This window comes from Lepisosteus platostomus, chromosome 25 (genome assembly GCF_059453375.1).
Source record: "Lepisosteus platostomus isolate fLepPlt1 chromosome 25, fLepPlt1.hap1, whole genome shotgun sequence".
Lineage (NCBI taxonomy): Eukaryota > Metazoa > Chordata > Actinopteri > Semionotiformes > Lepisosteidae > Lepisosteus > Lepisosteus platostomus.
This window is the reverse complement of record NC_142635.1, coordinates 8930336-8952376: the sequence shown is the minus strand read 5'-3', so window position 1 is coordinate 8952376 and position 22041 is coordinate 8930336. Positions and strand designations below refer to the sequence as shown.

At 42.4% G+C, this 22041-nt stretch overlaps 1 protein-coding gene across 3 annotated transcripts; it reads left to right on the top strand.

Moving 5' to 3' along the window:
- The first annotated feature begins 4586 nt into the window (after positions 1 to 4586).
- On the top strand, positions 4587 to 20948 carry fez1 (fasciculation and elongation protein zeta 1 (zygin I)). Of its 3 annotated transcripts, XM_088619260.1 has the most exons (11): positions 4588 to 4932; positions 7234 to 7300; positions 8408 to 8751; positions 11821 to 11920; positions 14269 to 14352; positions 15593 to 15758; positions 16162 to 16436; positions 18459 to 18539; positions 19288 to 19363; positions 19594 to 19659; positions 20786 to 20948. In XM_088619260.1, exons 3-11 carry the CDS (start codon positions 8450 to 8452, stop codon positions 20800 to 20802), a joined length of 1167 nt encoding a protein of 388 aa, XP_088475386.1. In that variant the 5' UTR covers positions 4588 to 4932; positions 7234 to 7300; positions 8408 to 8449; the 3' UTR covers positions 20803 to 20948. The 3 variants fall into 3 exon arrangements, with proteins under 3 accessions (XP_088475387.1, XP_088475386.1, XP_088475384.1); XM_088619258.1 differs by lacking the exon at positions 7234 to 7300; XM_088619261.1 differs by lacking the exons at positions 7234 to 7300; positions 19594 to 19659 and having other exon boundaries at positions 4587 to 4932.
- Positions 20949 to 22041: the final 1093 nt, after the last annotated feature.

Here is a 22041-nt window from a genome sequence, read left to right as displayed (position 1 = left end):
ACCTGGAAATTAAATAATTAAATATCTACACATCCTGGTTTAGTCTATTTGTTTAGAGGTAAGCTCACAATCAGTCTTTCGTTTTGAAAAAGATTACATCACACCTCACTCCTCTCTCTCTCTTTCTCTCTCTCTCTCTGCAGGTGAACTGAAAGCCTCTGAAGAGATGAAGTCATTTCTGGCTGTGAGCTCGTAGCCCAGTCCCTCCCTCCCAGCTCATCAGCCTGTTTCTCTGTCCTTCCTCTCGTTCCTCCTGGCTCCTGGCTTCCCCATGTTCACAATGCAAACCAAGGTGCGGAGATGAATATTTCTCCTAAAACATACCGAACAAAACCAGCTGCAGGCTTGTGCTTGTGCTTTTACAGCATGAGGCCAAAGGCCAAAACAGAGCAGCACCTGGAGAAAGACACTGATATCCAGAGGTCTGTAATAGCTCAGCAAACCCAATTTACATTTTTAAGCTCTATGTTTGCTGTCCAACTGCATATTTTTCTTAAAGCTCCAGTGCCTCCCCTCTGATGTCAGCGGAGTCAAATCAAACAATTTTTTTAATGCAGTTTGCGCTGTACTGTTTACACTGTTGGATTAATAAGCACTCAGCCTATCCTCATACAATAGGCAAGTGCATTTATATCCACCTAAGGGCAGTCCATTAATATACAGACATCCAGCTCTAATCAAAACAGCAATGGGTGACCGTAATTGCAGAGGTAGTTGTGATGAGCTCCTGTGTAGTTGATCAGTACATGCTCACAGCAATAATACAAGACGCATTGGGTGGGTTACATTTTCTCTTTTCATATAATTGGATAATTGTTCCTATCCAGTACATGCAAAACATATTGAATTCATTACAATATTTTACGCATTTCGTGCCTTCAGGTCAAATTGAATTGCATGCCTTAGTGTGTGCTCAGCTATCAGCATCAGAATACAGATGTAGACCTAAGACCAGCTGTGTGCCATACATTAACATAATTTGTCTTCCCTGAGACGTCAAAAATCTCAGTGTAAATACTCAGACAAATGTTCATTTGAATTCATATACAGTAATATTAGATGATTTTCAGCATTTCCCTTTCTGTATAAAGGGAATACTTTATACAGGTACATGTATATGTTTATCTCTGCATACTTAAATGTGTCCTTGCATTCACCCTGTTCCAGAATACTGAGGAGCAGGAAGATCTGTGTACAATATTTCAGTTCTAGGACACACTGAAGCCAGTGAAACAATTTCTTTCAGTTCAGAATTCATGAAATCGATGGTATGATGGGTGTGTAGTGCAACCAAGTTCTTAAATTAACATAAAACAAGGTCTTCACCTTTACACACATCAGCTCAACATCTATCATCATAGAACGGGTGTTTTATGGTGGAAAATAAATCTACCTTTCAGCCTAGGTCAAAAATCCATGAATAATTTATGAATCGAAATAAGAAAAACAAGTGCTTGTTTGCTGTTCTCAACTGCAAGTGGAGCTACAGTCACCGAATGTCAGAGGTAAGGATAGTCTGTGATGCAATAAAATATGCACAATTAAGAGAACACACTGTGCCATGAATTGACATACCTCACCAATAACAGATTACTTTAAAAACTAAAAAAGTAACAGCCGATGGCTTTACTTAAAGCCCACTAATCAACTGAGTCATATGTGTTACGATGGTTGTCATATTTCTACTTTAAAAGGACTTTAGATATATAATATAGTATTTTATCTAGAGAGTTACACATTTATCATGTGGCTTTTTAAATTCCATTCATCCACTCATTTTCTAGCCACTCCATCCAATTACACAAGGCAGGGCACACCCTGGATGGGACGCCTGTCCATCACAGGGCCCACACAGACACGCACACTCACACCAGGACCACAGTTCCCAGAAGCCAAATAATCTGCCACCATGTCTTTTGACTATAGGAGGAAATCCATGCAAACACAGGGAGAACATACAAACTCCACACGGACAGCAACCCCGGTCCAGAATTGAACCCAGGGCCCCAGTGCTGTGAGGCTGTAATGCTAACCATTGTGCTACTTTAAAAAGAGGGTGACATAGTATCTCACAATATAAAATCTCAGGATTTTAGCCACCATGTCAAAGATTAAGTCTAGTGAAGGATTAAGCAAATCCTTCCGATCAGATGAGACCTAAATGTAAAAATAATCATTACATTTGCGAGGTTAGGGCATCTTCAGCCCATTTGCATTCATGCCACAACATGATAGGTGTGTGCTTTCTCGCCGATTTGAAAGTTTGCACAAGGGCTGAAAAGGATGAAGGGCATCCGTTCATTTCTTAACATTTAGCATATCAATATCTTTTGTCTGTTTTTACATGTCACTTTGTATAACACTGGATTTCTAATCTCATTTCATCTCGGCATTGTGGCACAGCTGACTTGATTAGGGCTGACATGATCTCTGGGTGATTAGCAGTGCTGCCTTAGAGCTTTTGGTCCGGGGTTTGACTGCAGCTAGGTGCACCATCTGTATGAACCTCTCCTAGGTTCATCCTACCTACCAAATACATGCCAGCTATGATAACTGGTGTTTCTGAATTACCCCCATGTTCCTGCAATGCACTGCCATTCCACCCAGTTCAGTTCAGTGTATTGCCATGTGCACAAGTGCAATGAAATGCTTATTTGCATGTGTGCTCCAATACAAAGACATTAAAAGGAATCGTCAAAATAACATAAACACAGAACAGCAGCAAAAGAAGCAACAACAAGTTAAATAACCCACAACTTAAAAACAAAACCTCAGTGTGAGCCAGTGGTAGGGGTAGAGTCCAGTAATCTGACAGCTTGTGGGAAGAAACTGGTCTCTGAGTCTGGAAGTTTGTGCCTTTATGCTCCTATAACACTGACCAGAGGGAAGAGGGGAGAAAAGTGAGAAACCAGGATGACTGCGTTTAAAGATTCTCGATCCAATGTCCACAAGCCCACAACACGAGACAGACAAAGACGTACAGACGAGGAGCAACATGCAACATGAAGACCGGTCCATTCTTGAACCTCATATTTCTAGCCTAGGCTCCACATTGCCTCGACAAGCACCACAAATAAGTACTTTTTTGTGGGTGGTTTGAGTAGTTGGCTACACCAAAGATGCTATTGCACGATCACCCAATGCTGTCGCTCAACAATCTGAACCGGAAAATGCATGTTAAAAGGCATGCTAAAAGGAGAAAGAGAATGTAGTGTGCAGCTCATGCTATTCACATGACCGATCTGCCAATGACATTTCATTTTTTTAAGAGCTGGCTAAATCGATAGCCACTGAGAAGTGCTCTACTGGTACGCTTGATTGAATTGTTGTGTCTGGTTGGGTTTTTACTTTCCAGCTGGATTGCCCGACTCCAAAGGTTTTTTGAACAAGTTTTTTTTTTTTTGGCAGAGTTTACCTAGCTGTCATGGGGCCAAAAGACAAGTAAACAAAGTAATGGACACAGCTGATCAAAAGTGTTCCTGATGATGTTCTTCATTGATTGAAACATTCAACAGTAATGGGCCATTCCTAGGGAAATTATTGAGGTAGACTCCATTGGAAAGAACCACTGCATAATTACAGGAAATGAAAGGAAGAAAGGAAAGAGGAGATGGAAAGAGGAAAGAAGAGGAAGGGAGAACAAAGATCATGTCTCACCATTATCATCATCTCCAAAGATATGGCAGGGAGAGACCCTTTTTCTAAACACACCGGGAACCAGATTCTGAATAAGTAACCTGAGCATTTGTATAAGAGGACTTGCAACCTTATGTACGCCTGTATTGTGGAATCCTTAAGCTAAAAACATTTTTTCCCATTTTTGTGAAAACAGGGAAATTGGTTTCCCATTCACTTGTTTTACGGAAGGCAATTGTATATGGTTCCTGGGTAGGATTAATTTTTCTTAAGAAAGAGCTTCTCTCTATTTGGACTGTTAGGGATGGAATTATAGACGTCTGTGGGGTGTGGAGTGTATTGTGCAGTTGTTCAAGTTATTGTTAAAAAATATTCATTTTTGTTCAGCTAAAAAGACCAAACATGCCACAGAAAGCTCGAGTTATTTACTACCCACTGTTTTTTTACAGTATCTTATTAATGAGCTGTTCTTCACTCGAACTGTGAACGGAGTCCCTTTCTGAAACCACTTCTAAATGATGTGGATGTGTTTATCAGCTTGTCTTGACGTTCAGCTATAGTGCTTATAAAGCATTAGACAGTGAGTCAGTCCGTCAACCGTTTATTTTTAAAACTGGTCCATTGTGCTCAGCGGGGTGCCATCTGTATTTTCTGCTGTGGTTCAGTGGTTCCGTCTTGCAAACGCAAATGACCTCTACAGATGCATTCCAGAGAATTAAACAAAGGGGAAGACATTATGCCACACAGCCGTTCAATTCCAATTCCAGCTAGGAAGGTTAACGATGCTGCTCAGAACCGTTTCAAGGCCTGGCTCACTGTACAGCTACTGTACCGAGTGGCCTCACATCCGCAGCTCACTGAGTTCATGAATATTGAAAGCCCTGGGTGGTAGTGATTGGAGGGGGAGGATGCTGATCTTCTGCGTCGCCGTGGTGATGCTTCCATTGCTCCACAGCGGAGACGTCTGCTATAGGGCTGCTGTGGAGGCTGGCTGCCCACTGATTCAAAAATACCATCCTCTGCCTCTCAGGCTCAGGAGAGAGAGAGGTTTACGCTGAGAAGGGGGGCCACGGCACATTGAGGAAAGAGAACAGAAGGGGAAAAAGGAGAGAAAAAAACGGAACACGTCGTTCCCATTGTCTTTCCTTCATTCCTGCACTGAGAGGGGGGGATGCCTTTGACTGCCTCTGCTTCGCTGGAGCTGAGATGTGCAGACGCGGGCAGCGCAGCTGAGATCTGCATTGCTTAGGAGGGGCTCTTCCCCCGGCGAGAGAACGGAAAACACATCCATCGCAGGTACTGTATCCCTTCTCTCCATTCCCCTCTCTGTCTCAGTGTGCCTCCATTGTTTTTCATCCCCTTCATCCCTGCTGGTTCACTTCTGACAGCTACACAGCTCCCCTCCTTTCCTCCCTGCACTTGCAATATCCACCCGCTTATTTACCTTCTGTTTATACATACTGTTTTTGTGGTTAAAATGATTTGACCTGGGAATATTCCGAATTTAGGTGGATGTTTTGAAAGTCCTTTCATTTGTCTGTAGCGATATTTCCAAATGTCTCTCAGTAGCTTGTAAAACACTGATGTGTGTGTTCTGTGAGATTTGCTGATGACATATTGGGCTGAAAGCCTGCTTGTGGTCCATATTTAGAAAGGATGGATACGCGTGAAAGTGCTGATTGTGATGACAGCACTAATGTAGATCACGGGTAAGCTTAAAATGCACTAAACTGAACACAGATTTATATTAGTTCTGTATTCAGGGCCACAAACATGCACATGACTGTGGTATTTACTAATAATAAATATCAGATAATGTAATAGACCCACCGTACCAAAATTAAACTGTTATGATCATTGTTCATTTTTAATTAAATGACCACGATATAAATATTGATAGAATTGGAGACATTTATCTGTTCTTTGATGTATTTTGTCTTCATTTAAAACGGGGGCAGTTATTCCTTAACCATTTCCCTGCATGCTCCCCACTCTGGGCTGGTCTCGGCGCTGAGGGGGAGACTGAGCAGGGAGTAGAGGGTTAGAAGATGATGATGAAACACACAACAGGCCCAGGTGAAGGTTAAATGGTTTTCCCTGGAATGCCAGCACACCCCAGATCCCAGATTTGCATGTCTCTGCCGAGATTAACAAAAGGAGGTGGATTTGTTTTCTTCGTCTGGCTCTGGCACCACGAATACCGTCTCCTTCATCTGATCCTTTTCAACGGCACCTCGCCAGAAGGCTTCACACATCCCTCTTGTCCTCCATGCTCGACAGCAGTGGTTCGCTTTCACGGCACAAAAACTTTTTTGTTGTCCTCATTGATATGAAACCCATTTTTTTGCACTTTCTCAGCGAACGAAAAATAGCTCATTAAAAGCTTCACGAAGGACATACAGAATTTTCTTTCCCTAGCCAATTACAGTAAAATAGTCCTCGCTATTTTGAAAAGATATTTTTTCCATAGTCCCTGACTAATTTAGAGCCTCATGATTTGCTCTGAGGAATGCTCTTCCGTTTAATAGCCTTGTCAGATCCATTTTGCCTGAAATCTGCATCAATGAGAGGGAGAAAGAGACACAGATTTCATTTCATGTCAATAATGAGTACTTATTTTGTAAGATACTCTCACAAAATCTTCAGAAAGCTTCAGAAAGGCTGTCATTGAAACAACCTCTTGGAACATCTATTGAATAGTATGAGGAGATGTTTAAGCAATTCGAGTTCATATGGTTAAAATAAACAAGTCCTGGAATATTCCATCTGCTGTTATTTTTTATCAGTCCTTTTGTGCTCTGTTGATGTTCAAATTAAAATTGTGGGGTTCAAAACCAGCATTGGAAAACTGCATATTGCTAAACTTAACAACATATAAAGGTAGTAGACAAGTCAGCAACTTTAGGCTCTCAGTCTCTCCAGGAATATGATACAACCTCTACAGACCTCATAAAATCCAGCACTCTGTACCTCACTGTGTAAAATAGCTTTACAACATCAAGTAATGGGTTTCATCCCTTGATTTATGGCCGAGTAAGGCTGTTTTCCAGGCTTCACAGTACATACAGTAGCAATGATTTTCTCATTTAAGTAACATTAATAATATAAAGAAATCCCAAAACACATTTTTTTTATTTTTTAGTTCATTTACTCTGTATTCCATAATGTGTATACGAACTTTGTCAGGTCATGGATCTGTTGTATAATCTCACGATCTCTCTGGCTTCTCCTGGCCATACATTTAAATTGTGAAATACCTCCTTTGTTTTTTTATTTTCCTTCAATCTGATTTATATATTGTTACTTCACCACTTCAGAGTAGACGTCAGTGATGTGCATTTGACAGAACAAAAGTCCCTACTTTGAATTGTGTTGTATTATATCTGCAAAGCTGTGAGTACTGTGGGTCTTTCCAGCAAAAAAAAAGTTACATGTGAAGGAACAACATTCCCTCCAGGGACTACTCTGCATCTGGCATTGAACAAAAAGTAAGCAGTAGGCGTCCTTTCTAAAGATTTTGGCATCAAAATGCACGGTATCCCTACAGCTGGTGAATTGTACAGGACAGAAGTCTGACTATTGACAAATATCTTACAGGAATCATAATCAAACAGACCATCAGATTCCCCAACACAAAGAGTGAAGATAGCAGGATATTGAAAAGGTAACAAAAAATCCAGACGTTGGGGAGAGCTGTGTTTTAGGATAAGGACAATTGAAGTTTTGTTTTAATTGTGCTTGTAAAAACACTCTGTTAGGTTTTAAGTTTTAAGTTACTACAGACCTTCAAATGTTGCCTTTTGGTCTTGGGTAAAAATGTACCAGGTACCTTTTCACAGTACACAGAATAGGTAAAAAACAGCTGAAAGCAAATGGACTCCAGAAGGAAAAACACCGGTGAACGTATTTGGGAAAGGAAGACCAGATGAGAATACTTTTGATTCTGTAAAAGGTCTTCAAGAATTAAGCATACACACTTACTGATAATGTGAAAATAATTACAGTCCTCATCAGTTCGCTTGCCAAGTACTCATATGATTACCATGTGGACCAACAAAAGAGCTTGTAATATCTCATTAGGGGAGATCAGATTCATCATTACATTATGTGGCTACATTTCTGATTCCCTCAATTATCTTAGAACTTCTTTAATGAGTTCCTTAGTATTAACAATAGGCTGGATCCCTGGAGCAGAGACATTGACAGGACTGTATCATTCCTATTTTCACATTATTGCTAAAAATATATCTGTATGAATGAGTGATTACACTGATAGACTAAAATATGTGGAAGTGCTTTAGTTCTTGCTTGATCAGCAATTAATCTCCAGGACACCTCTCTCCAGTATGATACTCTAATGCTTTATTTTTACATACTGTATGAGCACGATTAAAACCTAAAAATCGGGGGATGTAAGAAGTCTTGCTGCAGAAGATCGATGAGGTAAAAACAGGGTGATAACAAAGGTGACAGATTTTGGCTCCCAGCGGGCCAGTGGAGGAAAAAATTTAATGGAAAGCTTGCTGTAAGTGGGCGTTCCACACAAACTATTCTCATTTTGTACTCCCTTATACTCTAATGAGCACACCATAGGATGGTGGGATGAGAACAGGGACTGTAGGAGGGTTTTAAAGATATCTATGAGCAAACCAGTTAAATAAAATGCTTTTGGGACAAAATCATCTTTAAGGGTTTATTAAGGTTCCAGCACAAGCTTGGAATTCTTGAGCTTTCTCTCATATATACACCACAAATGTCTCCCCCCCCATAGGCGTGCGCGTACGGGATCTGCCCAGCCAGGGAGTCAGGAAAGATGGAGGCCCCCTTGGTGTGCCTCGATGAAGACTTTGAGGACCTGAGACCCTGCCAGGTGGAGAAGAGGAGCCAGCTCCCCCCGCGCCCCGCTGGGACCGCCCCCCTGGCGCGGGAGGAGTTCTCCGAGCTGGAGAACTTCTCAGAGATGATGAGCTTCAAGTCCATGGAGGACCTGGTGAACGAGTTCGATGAGAAGCTCAACGTTTGCTTCCGCAACTACAACACCAAGACCGAGGGCCTGGCCCCCGTGCGCAGCCAGACGCACATCGAGGAGGAGGAGGAGCTGCTCCAGGACGAGGAGTGAGTGCCGAACTCATACGGGGGGGGGGGGGGGAGTACAAATCAAGGAAAAGGGTGCTCAAGCTCTGTGATACTTCAGTAAGAGCTTGTTTGGGATACTGTGCTCGATTTGTGTCACGAAACGACATAAAGGCGATCGTAGCCTTTGAAAACATTGAAAAGGGATCAAGAATGGTTCCCAGTCTCACACTGCAGGTTAAAGGAACTTAATCTCTTCGGTTCACATGCTCCCTGTGCGTGGAGTTTGCATGTTCTCCCCCATTCACATTGGTTTATCTCTAGGTGCCTCGGTTTCCTTCCGCCAATGAATCAAGTCGGCATGGTTTCTGTAAGGAGTCTCTCAATTGTCCTCGTGTGTCCGTGCGTGTAAGCCGTGGTAGACTCCGACCTCAGCCATCTTGATCCCTGTTCCACCATGATAGGTTCTGGGTTATGGTCAGCCTTGCCAGCGGTAAGCGGCTTACTGGTAATGGTCCGGTGGATTAATAAAATGGTAGCAACATCAGAATACGGTGAAGAACACACTAAATACTTGCCTCGTCAACATGGAGTTATGCACCAGTTTTCAAGACCTTGAGCCACCAGAGCAACATAAAAGTGTAAAAAATCTGTGCACAGTAATTTTCTGAGATTTTCTTCGAATTCAGTTCTCCGTGTTTCAGTTCTTTCCCTCTCTCATCCCTGGCTGTGTCCTGCTGATTATATACAGTAAGCCACCACTTCAGCAAAGGTGAAAAAGTCCTGAGTCAAATTTCTTATCATCTAATAATAGCTCTTTGTGTTAAAAATAACACTGCTGTAGTGGCTTGAGGGAATTGTAATTCTAATCAATGCATATCCCTTTTGAAGCAGGTCAAACGTGGCCTCAGTATTGATGACATTCCAAACCTTATTTATATGTGGAATTCATAAGCCAAAACCACAGGGTGTCTAAACAGATCCTGGACCACAATTTATTTTCTGGCTGAACTGCCAGTTCAAGGGAGGAAACATTATTATACAAAACATACAAGCACGACCTGTTAAGCCGTCTGATTTGTGCTTTAACTCAGGGTGTGAGTGATTAGCTTGATATCATGTGGAAAAATGCTGGCTGAGTTACTTTGACTGAGTGTTAAAGATCGCTCAATTCGACTAATTGACCAGCATGAAAACATTAACTGGAATCTGAGAATTTATGGTACAGGTAGAAAAATCCTAAGGATTGATGATTTGTGCCTACAGGTCTATGCCTTGTCCAGTCCAGTTTTCCCATGTCTAAAGGGTAGAAACCACCTTTGAGTCCTCTTGCCACCCACACTAGTTTTAAGCTAGCACCATAACCCTCTCACAGCACATGGGCTATAGTCTTCAATCTGCAACCTAGTTTTCACTTTTTACAATCCGAGCCCATGTGTTTGTAGCACAGCCTTCACAGCCCATCGAAAGGTGAAGGTTTTTGGAAAAAAAAAACAAACCTCCTTGAAGGAGCAGATTGAAGGAGGATTTGGTTTACAGAACGTTAGGTTCCCATTTCACAAAGACCACCCCGCACTGGGAGTCAGCCTGGCTTTTAGAGCTTTAGACTAACATCTCAACTTCGTCTCGGCCTGAAATGTTTTGATGGGGAGTGAGCGCTCTTCCATGTCCTTTCTGTCCTGCGTTCTGCTCTTCAGACTCCCGGGTCTGTCAGATGGTAAGCGAGCACACTGATGGAAAGCGATGGTACGAGCGAGCGCCAGTCATCTGAGAGAAGAAGAGGGAGAGAGCGCTCACAAACAAGAGAGGCTAACAGTTGAGAAAGTGCTAAAGAACAGACAGTTGTTCTCTTTAGTGCTTGGCAGTGCCACTAAATGGGATGGGACTGGAAAAACAAAAGGTTTTTCTCCCTCTCTCTGTCCATATTCAAGTATGGATCTCACTGAGAGAGGCATGCAGCTTTCAGAACAAGGGCAACAGAGTACTTAAAGACGCATCAAGTGAAGATGGGGGCGTACACAACTTCATTGAGGTAGATCTGTATTTTACAGAGAAGCTAGTTTTAACAGTGACTGACTGTATTGTGTTTTTTTTCTCAGATGTAGGCGTATCAATATTTTATTGAAAGTTTTGTTATAAATAATGGACGTTATACTGTACATGGTGTTGTGTCCTTTCCCAAACTGAGGTATAACTGTACTTTACAGAAGAATTTGTTTTAATAATTTTGACTTGAGTTCCAGAGTGTTTTGATCCACCTTTACAATATGTTCAGAACGCTTTTTTTCTGAACACTTTTTGTACATCGCTTACTTTTACCCTTAGTTTTGTAAACTAAGAATTAAAATGAGAAAATATGCTGCTGTTCTTTACCGGTATATTTTCTGACTAGCAGTAATGTTTTGTGTATACTTAAAAAATTATAAAAAACCCAGTTCAATATCAAATATTGCCCGTTTTCTTTCCAGGTGCATGAATTGGGTTTTATTTCTCTGCCAGTTTTATAAAACCTGATATCTTATCACTGGAATTTAAATAGAGAATTTTAGGACATAAATAGTTACATTTTTTACTAACCAAATACAATGTATAAAGGATGGATGTCTACTTAAAGGCATTGAAATGGCAAAAATAGACTACTGGAACCAATAGCACCGGTTGCATTTTAATGCCTTTCAATGTTTAAAGATTGTTGTCAATTGTTTTTTTTTAACAAAATAGCCTACTTCGTTATTCATTTCATCATCTAGCTGCCTTTTTCGATATGATGCCATGCCAAAAGCAGAATCGCAGCTTGGCTGCAGTGAGGGGAGTGGTTAGCACACATCACAGCCGAAGCGTTCACGCCGAGGACTCAGGCCAGCCTCTCTCTGCCTTTCCTGTTCAAGACTTCCGGCTGGTTTGGCAAGGAAGCCAGGCAACCCACTGCACCTTACAAGGGCAGCCCCTGCTGTGAGAGCTGCGTGCATTTTGTTCCTCTCTGTTGCGCAACAGTCCCACAGGGCTCAAGGATGTGTCTGGGGGGGGGGATTCGCACACAAGAAACCAGCTCAAAGTCGCTGCAGAAAACCTAAATTCTTCTCTTCTGTCTTCTGCTCGCCGTGTGCGCAGGGTCTGGGATGCTCTGACTGACAACTACGCGTCTTCTACGAGCTCCAGCTGGGACGACCAGAATACAGAGGGGCTCAACGGCAATCTCTCTGACCAGGAGGTACGCTCTCTCTTCAGTGACCCCGGGTTTTTACAGAAGACAGTCACAGCCCTCTGTCGCTTTCAGGAAACGAAACCTGGAGGCACAGGGTCAAACTGGGTTCTTCTTGGTGTTAGCATCCTCGGGAATTTATTGACCAAATGCTAGAATCCAGAGAGTCATACACAATCTCATTTTGAGCAATAAAAGCGCACTGAGTAGAGAGAGACAATGAAGCTAATTTGACAAAATAACCAATTGAACCTGCACAAGGTACTGAAAGAGTGATGAACTGTAACAGAGAAACTAAGCAAAAGGCGAACATTGTGACTTAAAAGTACTGGTTAGGGGACCAAGGAAAAACAGAGCCAGATGATGTTGATGGGTCTAATAGCCTCTTTCCAGCTGTAGCCACTCTGATAATTGACCCATACTGGGTGTAGAACAATATTTTACTCGCTGCTTTACAAAAACTCCAGTGTACTGAGTTGTACACTTAATGTGTAGAAAGTACATCATCGAGTACATGAAACATTAAAGGCAACAGTAAAACAAGTAAGTCTTTAAATGTGATTTAAAAAGATCCACTTTTGCAGTCTCTGAAGAATCTGAGCACTGAATTCACAACCTAGGGAAATCTTTGAGCTTTGAGCCAGGTACAGTATACTGTAGTTAAGATGAGAGATCCTACATCTGAATAAACAGTATCAGACTGTGTGTTGAACTATATTTCCTTACAGGTCCTTTATATAATTTAGAGTTTGACCATTCAATGTCTTGTATGGAAGCAAGAGCACTTTAGAATCAATTCTACATTTCAGAGAGAGCCAGTACACTGAGACAAAAATGTTTAAAATAGAAATCAAGCTACAGGATTCTGAACATACTTTGTAGTTGAATACTGTCCAAGGTATCACTTTGGAAGCAAGACAGTTTAGTTATTGGCTTCTTTCTGCTCTCCGGACTTCAGTGTAGCTGCAGATTAATGAATCTGAAACCACATCCACCCTGAACGCTCCTGCTCTCTCAGGCTGCATTATAGTTATTGAACAGAGCTGCTCTCAGGCCAGGACACTGCAAGACAGAGAATGAGGGGCCCAGGAGTCTGTACACAAGCCGTGTTTGCACGTGAAGTCAGCAGCTTTCTCAAGCCCTGGGCTCTCATAGGAGTGTCAGGAAGGGAAGACTCAGTCTGAGAGGCACCAGGCAGGATGAATGAAGGAAGAGCACCCATCAGGCTCAATCACGTTTCCATTGATTCAGGCACATTTCAGGCTTCTGGGAAGCAGGCCCTGGCACTTAAAAGGAAAGGAGCATAACAGGAAAGACATTGCCAGTTCTTCATTGCATTTCAAACCAAGAGACTACGTAATCTGTTTCTCAGAACTGGATTGGTGTGGAAGGGCACTTGTCCAAGCAATTAGATCTGAGGAGCTGGGAGAAACAGCTGAGGCTGAAGCACGTGTTTGGGAAAGGGGGCATGATCATTCATGGGTAAAAAAGGTGGCAAAATGCCTCCGTTTTTAAAGCAACTTCTCAAGTATGTTTTTTAATTCAGGAATGTTCATCAAGCTGCCAAGAGTAAACAGTACAGATCACCAGAAGGAGGGATTTTCTTTTCTTTGTGAACAGACCCGCTAAGTAAATCTAAGAACAAGCCAAAAAAATCTGAAACAGGGCATTATAAAACCAGTGCTTTAGGTTTGTTGAAATACACCTAGGATCAAAACATGTGTTAAATATATCCTGGAAATATAGACTGTAAGAGGCAGTGAAAAAGCTCTAAATCTTACAGTTTAGACTGCATATAGTTACATTCTTGTTAGCTAGTACTCACACGGTTCTGAACTTGTAAATTCCTCTAAGATCAAAGTCTTTTTTTCCAGACTCAAAGATCGGTCGAGATCATTTTCGACAAACCAACCCCACTTCACTCAGTCCAGTCAGCCGTTGAAAATCAGCTGTACGATTTCCAGAATTTCCTCCACCCTAGGTGTACATCTCAATGATGCTGTGAAGCACACGCAGTGCAAACATGAGGAGGAGTGATGGGAAAGGAAGTATAGAGGAGACTTTCCAACCAGGAATAACTGAAGAAAATGTCTTTCCAGATAATGGAAACACTAAGGAAATAGTTAGATAGTGGGCTATTCAGATAACAAAATGAGAGACATTAGTCTGAGACGATAAGATGAGAGATAATGCAGCCTCAACTGCAATTATTAAAAAACATCAATGGTTACAAAGTCGATACCTTTGTAATTAGAAGCATGTTGGTAAGGCTTAGTAAACGATATGCTCTTTTAACCATCCTGACTTGCATGTTTCACATATTTACCAGCATACTTGTACTTTTCCCTTTGTTCAAGGTCCACGAAAAAGAAGAAGAAATGAATGAGAAGAATGACAACACCAACTGTCTGAATGAGGAACCTCTTGTTACTGCTGATCAGGTGACTTAGTGAAATAGTGGAAAACAGACTCCGACTGGGGGCCACAGAACCTACAGTTCGGGAATCATCATTACTATGCTATTAGATGTCTGAATATCTGGCTAATAAAAGCAGACATTGAGCTGCACTTTCTCTCAAAAATCACCAATGAAAAAACTCATGATAAATCCACCCTGTACTCATGAGGTATAATGCTGGGAAAATGCTAGGCTGCAGTATTATGGAGAAGACAAAATGTGGTGCAATGTTTTGCATGTCTACAGTACAGCTGCTTATTTGGAAGGGTAAGCTCAAGGTCTTTTTGTCTCACGGATGAAAAATGCTACTTCGCAGCTGTGAGATTTCCCCTGCTTGCTCCAAGATGCACCTTTATCAAGTTTATTTCAACTCACTGCAAGAATCGGGGACTTTTAATTGACAATAGTTTAATTTTGCCAGAACCATTCATCTTGAAAATAAGTGCACCCAGTTTGTGTTACTTTCATAATTCTATCCAATTCAGAAGAGTGCCCTGCTTTGATACCAGGATATAAAGAAAGTCTGATATTTTGTCTGATATCTCCTGGTTGCTGCAAGCTAAATGTGGAGCAACATTAATTAGGTCACGAGCACAGCAGGGCTTTGCACTTCAACCTAAAGGTGCCCCTGAGGAGCGAAGAAACATGCTGCTAGCTATATCACTGCAGATAAATCCAGTGCAACACAAATCCAGAACTAAATATTCACTAGCGAGATTTTCATTTATTCACAGACAGCTGGACAGTGTTATTAAATTCAGTTTCAGTGTGTGTTGTCATTCCTGTTATCATTTTAATTGACTGGGAACTGACTGAATGCAGTCAACGCTACTGTATAAACCATGAATATTCTGACAGTTAAAACTACAGATTCAATAGAGGATATTTAAGAAAAGTTCACTATGCCTAATGAAAAAGGAAGATTGTTTTGTTTTGTTGAGAGTTTGTTTTTTTCCCCCTTGGTAAACCACATTTCTTGGGTTTTACACTTACACGCTAAGTTTTTTTAAGGCCGGATAACCAGGCCACATCTCGTGAACATCATTAGAAAAATATTGTTACTCAGTTTTCACATGGCTGGTGCAGAGCAGACCCTGCACAAACGTTGGCACACATCCAGAGTAAATACTTTTTAAGCTTGGTGGTCTGCAAAGGAGGACTGGGAGAGGAAGGAGAGGAGGGTCACCCCTCCCACCGGTGACATTTCTGTTCTGATGCGTCAGGTGATCGAGGAGATAGTGGAGATGATGGAGAACTCCCCTGACCCAGAGGAAACTGAGGAAGAGGAGGAGGAAGAGAGCGGGCAGTCCTCTCCCCCGCCCAACCCCTCTCTGCTGGAGGAGATCCGAGTCCTCTCTCACGCCTCCAACAACAACTGCTCTTATGAAGGTACCAGCCTTCACCCTCTGCAAGGATCCTTACTTAGCTCCCTTCCATTCTGCTGTTGGTCCCAGATCCCCCAAAACATCTTTTTGTCTGGCCATAGCTCTCGACAAATCTTTTCGTGTCTCCTAAGAGCGAATGTTTACTTGTACATGATACGGACAGGTAGGTGGCCGACCACTCGATAAAGACTGAATAGCGCCGCACCTCTCAGAGGTAAAGTGAGCAGAACAGAGGTGGCAGGTGAGCAGCTTGTGAAGCTTTGAGAAAGAGTAGGAAAGCTTCTTGTGTGTAGCCGTTTCATTGATGTGTCGAGGAGGGAAAGACGTAGCCCTCCTGTCTCTTCTTGCGGAGAATGTGGCCCCTCACCGGCTACCTCTCCTGTGCCCCGTGGGGGGGGTTTGGGCAGGCCTGCAGCTGATGCCCACCTCCGTGCTGTCGGAGCTGCTGCAGCGGGTGGAGGCGACTATCCGCGAGTTCTCCGAGGAGCTGGTGACCCAGCTGGCGCGCCGCGAGGAGCTGGAGTTCGAGAAGGAGGTGAAGAACGCCTTCATCACCGCGCTGATGGAGGTGCAGAACCGGCAGAAGGAGCAGAGGGACCTGACCAAGCGCCGGCGCCGGGAGAAAGGCATGAGCCTGCAGGGCACAGCCAGGACGGACAAGGCCGGATCTATGCCTGTGAAGGTCAGGGCCGCAGCACCAGAGCAGGGGAGAGGGGATTGGGTCCCTGCAGTCTTTTCATTGGGGTTAAATATGCTTATTATTACAGCCTTACACCGGTACGGGCATTACCCAGGTGTTCTGCCCAAATTTCCCCCAAGCCTTTACCAGTCATGGCCTCCTAATAATCCCCATCTCTGAACTGGCTTCATCACTCTGCTCTCTTCCCCACTGAGAGCTGGTGTGTGGTGAGCGTTCTGGCACACTATGGCTGCTGTCGCATCATCCAGGTGGGGGCGGTGGAGGGGGGTCCCCATTACCCGTAAAGCGCTTTGAGTGGAGTGTCCAGAAAAGCGCTGTATAGGTGTAAGAAACTCTTATTTTTATTATAATTGATTTTTGCACTTTGCCCTATAGATCAACTCTTCAATTGACACTTATTTGCACCACTTTCACTCTGCCGTTCTTTAGTTTTGCCCCGATCTCAGTACCCTCGCCACATCAGAGCTTTGATAAAATCATTACCAGTGTAGTGTGCCGAGCCATAGCCTTGTGATAAAATGTACAGACAGGAGAAGGCCCAATGAAAGCAAGTTATGAAAATGTGAATACTGACGGGAACCCATTATGTACAAAGATCACCATGTCGAACTTCATCACAAATAGCAGAAGGTTGAAGTGAAGGAACTTTTGTTTTACCAGGTAGGTAGAAATAAGAATACATGCAGACTGTAATGCTAATAGACTGTAATAGACTGTAATTGTTCAGGCAATGGTCTATTACAGTCAGCAAAATTAAAGGAATCATCCGGGAGAGATAATGGACTGAGGAGATGGCCTTATCCTTGAACTGCATTTACAGGAAACAAACCAATAGAAACAAAAAACAGAAATGGGAAATGCTTTTAGCTTTAGAGGTTTGGTGCATCTCTCAAACTAATGGCACAGATTCTTTTATTATATAATAGTTGTTCTGATTCGGAAGATTAAGATGCAGTTTTTTTTTATTAATGGATTTTTAAAAAGATTGAGAGATTCTCATTTCCCTTTCATCTCTCTTTATATACAGTAGCGGTACATTCAGTGGAGAAATCGGAATTAAGTACCTTACTTAAAGAAATACCTGCAACGTTACACCTGGAAATCAAACCCCTGAGCCTCTGGTCTGAAGACGACAGAGCTAATGGCTGCTCCAGAGTGAGGCCGAATAATCTCATTTTTTACTTTCTTTCAAAAATTAGCACACATCGTCATCGGTTACGTGGGACATCTCCCACAATATCCTCAGGGAGGCAATTAGATAAAGTAAAGTATAGGGGCTATTTATGAAAATTCGTGTTTTGTTAAATTACCCAAGTGATGATAAGCAGACGTTTTACTGTAAGGCAGAGAAACACTGATATTTTTTTAGTTTTATTGTTGCAAAAAGCTTTCAGCACATTTCTTCCATTCCTCCAATTTAAACAAAACATTAAAAGAACAGCCTTTTTAAAAAACAGCCTTTCCCTTCACCAAAAAGCAATTTAAAAAGGTTTTAAAATCAAATTACTCAATAAGTGAAAAACAAATGAGTATTGAGCACTCTGAAACCCTGCTAAAAAGCAATATTTTCCTGTGAATGTAACTTTTTGCAATGAAGATATAATGCCACTGACTTCCTCCAATTTTACGTCACGTCTCTATAGCAACTGAAGCCAATTGTATCAAACCTAATATTGGACCCATAAAAGCCTTTTCAACCGCGTCTCATTATAGCATACAGTCAAGTTCACAGTCAATCTTTCAAGAACCATTCTTTCCACACCAATACCTTGCAAACCTAACCTTAACTACATGTTTAAAAGAAGAGCAAGTTCTCATTTAAAACAATGATCGAGAATCCACATGGCAGCCCAGGGAAGCAATCGAGGAGACATATCTGGCTTCAGGGTTTCACAATAGTACTTCACCCAGGATTTGGGCCAACAGCCTTTTAGTTACAAGTCCAGAGGAACAGCCACTACTACTCAATACCTCCTACTAATGTTCATGGTTTGAAAATTTCAGCGCTTCAGTATGGAGGGGCTGTCCAACATTCTGCAAACAGGGATCAGACAGACATTTGGGAACTCAGGGACAGAGAAACAGGTAAATACTTTCTCTCTTATCTCCACGAGCAGTATGGCCAAATGTACCCAAACCCAGGACAATTTTTAACAAGCACACATGGTAATAGGTAGGTCCCTTTACAGGCCATAAAGGCCCATGGGGGAATGGGGGGCAAGGGCTACACTGGAGGTGGAGGTGATGTGGAGCCGCCTAGAAGGAATTAGAATTAGCTCCATCGCTTGCCCCTACCTGGGATTGAACCCAGGATCTTCGGGTCAGGAGCTAGACACCCCTGCCACGGGTTCCACATATGGTAACACCTGAACTCAATCTATTCCTTTCCAGGGGCCTAGCTATCCTCTGTACTGCCTTCCACAGTGCACATTTCAGTTTATTTAACACTGGTGTTAGGACTTTAAAGATTATGTAAGCATGGCCTTTAGCAGTTGAAAAGCTTTGCATTAACAACTGCTGTTTTGGTGACTTCAGGCGAAGGGGGAGAGGAAGGAAGAGCTCACTGGAATTCTCCAAGTTTTCACAAAGGTGGAGCACGCTTCAGGGTGGCAGGACTCCCCTGCCACCCTTTATCGAACCACTCTTTCAGGAGTTGTGAATAAACATATTCCTTAATGACAAATAATAGAGCATTGTGTAAGTGAGTGCTGATGTGGTCATTTTTCTATACAGGCCTGTAGGATCTTGGAGCAGAGGGTTATACACTTTATGGTGTGGTTTCATTTTTTTATTGAACAGTGTATACCATAACGATAACCCCCTCTTTCTTCAGTATTTAAACACAGTGATTCCCTATGAGAAAAGAAGCACACCTCCCACAGTGGAAGACCTTCAGATGCTCACAAAAAGTAAGACCTTTATTACATCTAATGGGCATATGGCCACAGTCCCCCCTTCATCAACATTTATTTGGGTTGCGGTTGAGTGAAATTCAGCCACTAGAAATAGAAAATGCATGAATGTTTATAATATTGATAAAAAGCTCAGAATTATTTCTGCACCTAAATCATTAAAGCAAGGAAACAGAATCCACAGATGTGACAATTTTTTTTCCCCATGTTTTGTTTTCGTTCCTTAGTCCTTTATGCAATGAAGGAAGACAGTGAGAAAGTGCCAACTTTATTAACCGACTACATTTTGAAAGGTAATGGATCATAAGAATTTTACACGTACTGTACAATTCCAGGTCAGAGCTCCGCTTAGGCATATCACAGCATGTACTGTACGTGGATGAATACGTCAAAAAGGAATTTCAAACATAGGGGTTACAAAGAGTCTAAATATGGGGACCCATCCAGGGGTGCAGATTAGGATCAAAACCAAAAGTTGATTGATTTGCCAGCTTGGCAATGAGAAGCAGACTCTGCTCAGGAGCTGCCTGCCCTTTTTAAACCAAACGCAGCTCAATCCACGCCAGCAACCAACCCACATTTACCTCGGGGGTGCCCGCAGTGTCTTCCGAGGTGATGAAAGAGAGTCCCGCGTTCCTCTGGTCAAGGACGCCAACCTAAAATAGTGTAGGGACAAACTGAAGCACTTCCACTCTTTTGGAATCCTTGAGGCAAAAGCGCTTGTCTGCTTGGTGGGGGTTGGGGGGGAGGGAAGCAACTATTGATACAAAAGCCTCGATTTTCATAATGAAGTAACGTTGGATACTTAGCAGCTGTCCAGTTTGTCCCTCTTGGACAGGTGTATGCTGCTTTGAATACGTGTTGCTCAGATGGATATGGAGCAAAAAGAAAAAGTTGACTTATTTCTGGGTGGATCATTCATTTTGCTGCCTCACAGCTCTTGAGTCCTGGCTTGGATTCCAGACTCAGGAGCCTTCTGTGTGGCCCCTGTGCGCTGTTCCCATGCTCCAGCCCTTTTCCCAAGACATGCTGGCTAGCTTAACTCCCATCTGAAAACTGACCCTAGTCCTGCAATGGACTAGCACCCCGACAGAGTCTCACCCTCCACCCCACAGTCCGTTCTCCCTGGCAACATTTGTCCCCCCCCCCAGCATGGAAAGATGGATAGGATAGGGCAACTGCTTTTTTATTCTGTACTGCAGACGTTTGTATTCCTGCAGCATTGCTTACTGTCCATCTTCATGATAATGTAATTTTATCAACACTGAGCTGGAAAGTAAGATAAAGCTTGCAGATTATCTTAAAATATTACCATTTTTAAAACCATTGGGTAGTTCTGCAGAGCTTGGTTCTGCTCCTATACTGTACATTTCCGAGACCACGTTAATTTGGATTTTTTCCCCACTCCCTGTTTTGCAGTGCTGTGTCCTACTTAAAACAGCCACAGGCCCGGGAGAAAACAATGGACAGCCTGCGACTATTCTATCTTCAGCCAAATCTGCATGAGCTCCCCATTCATTATTAATGATGCATCATTGTACGTACCTCATCCTGGTCCTGAATAAAACAGTCTTTGCTGATATCACCGCTTCTGTCCTCTGTGTGAAGAAAGATGTTCTTCAGAGCTCAAAAGCATTCCTAAGGTGTAACTGAGTAAAGAGGCACCAGATTGTATCCCTTCATCCATTTGTAAATTGCCCATTTTGGCACTGCACAGCTCTTAAACAAAGCTAAAAAGCCAATTTACAGAACATCTGTAGTCCTCATTTTTTTAATGCAGAACTTCCCCCATTCCCTATATTACAGATATGAGAATGTTTTATCGCCAACTTTATCTGTACTAAATAAAGAGATTAACACTTCAAAGTTCCCAGAAAAGCTGTCACAATAAAATAAAGACTGAAAACCCACACGACCACCTGGCTAAGGCTTATAACGAGCTCTCAAGAGCTCTGCATTGAGCTCTTCTTTATACACACCTGTGGCCAATTTCACAGGAGTATTCCTCAAATAAGCTTTACATTCTCATGTGAAATGCCAGCCTGGGCCTCCTGCTCTTAAGTTTGGTGAAAAGGGATTGTATTTCTAATCGATGAACTGATGGTTTCACACAAAAACAAGCCATAAATGCGCACACACATAAATCACACTTTAAAATTAATATTCATCCCTCACTGCACATTTCCAGATACACAATCCCAATTCCCCTGGTCTTCTTCTGATTCCTTCATTAATTAATGCTTCATTTATAAACGTTTCATTTGTTTTATACATTAAAACAAATGTCAACATAGCTCCTTTACAGTCGAAAGTAAAATCAATCTACATTTTTGGAAATCAACAGTGAAATTCATTAAATAAAAGCAAAATAGTTTGACACAGAGCTAGTTAAAAGGTCTCTATGTAGTCGCCAAACTAATCACGTGAAACCACTGTATTTTATGACAGGACCACGTGACACTTTTTTTAGTGGTACAGCAGTCAGCACAGCTGCCTGCAGCACTGAGGTCCTGAGTTCAACTCCAGACCTGGCGTGCTGTCTGTGTGGAGTTTGCATGTTCTACCTGTGTTCATGTGGGTTTGTGTTCATGGCCAGGGGCTCCAGTTTCCTCACACAGACATGATGATGGTTTAATCAGCTTCTGGGAAAACTGGCCCTGGTGTGAGTGTGTGTG

What these genes read in the sequence shown, in the direction of transcription:
- fez1 (XM_088619258.1), top strand. Translation starts at nt 8,450, where the DNA reads ATGGAGGCCCCCTTGGTGTGCCTCGATGAAGACTTTGAGGACCTGAGA. An exon ending in GAGCTGCTCCAGGACGAGGA is followed by an intron (nt 8,752 to 11,820) that starts GTGAGTGCCGAA and finishes CCGTGTGCGCAG; the next exon opens with GGTCTGGGATGCTCTGACTG. An exon ending in CCTTCAGATGCTCACAAAAA is followed by an intron (nt 19,364 to 19,593) that starts GTAAGACCTTTA and finishes TTCGTTCCTTAG; the next exon opens with TCCTTTATGCAATGAAGGAA.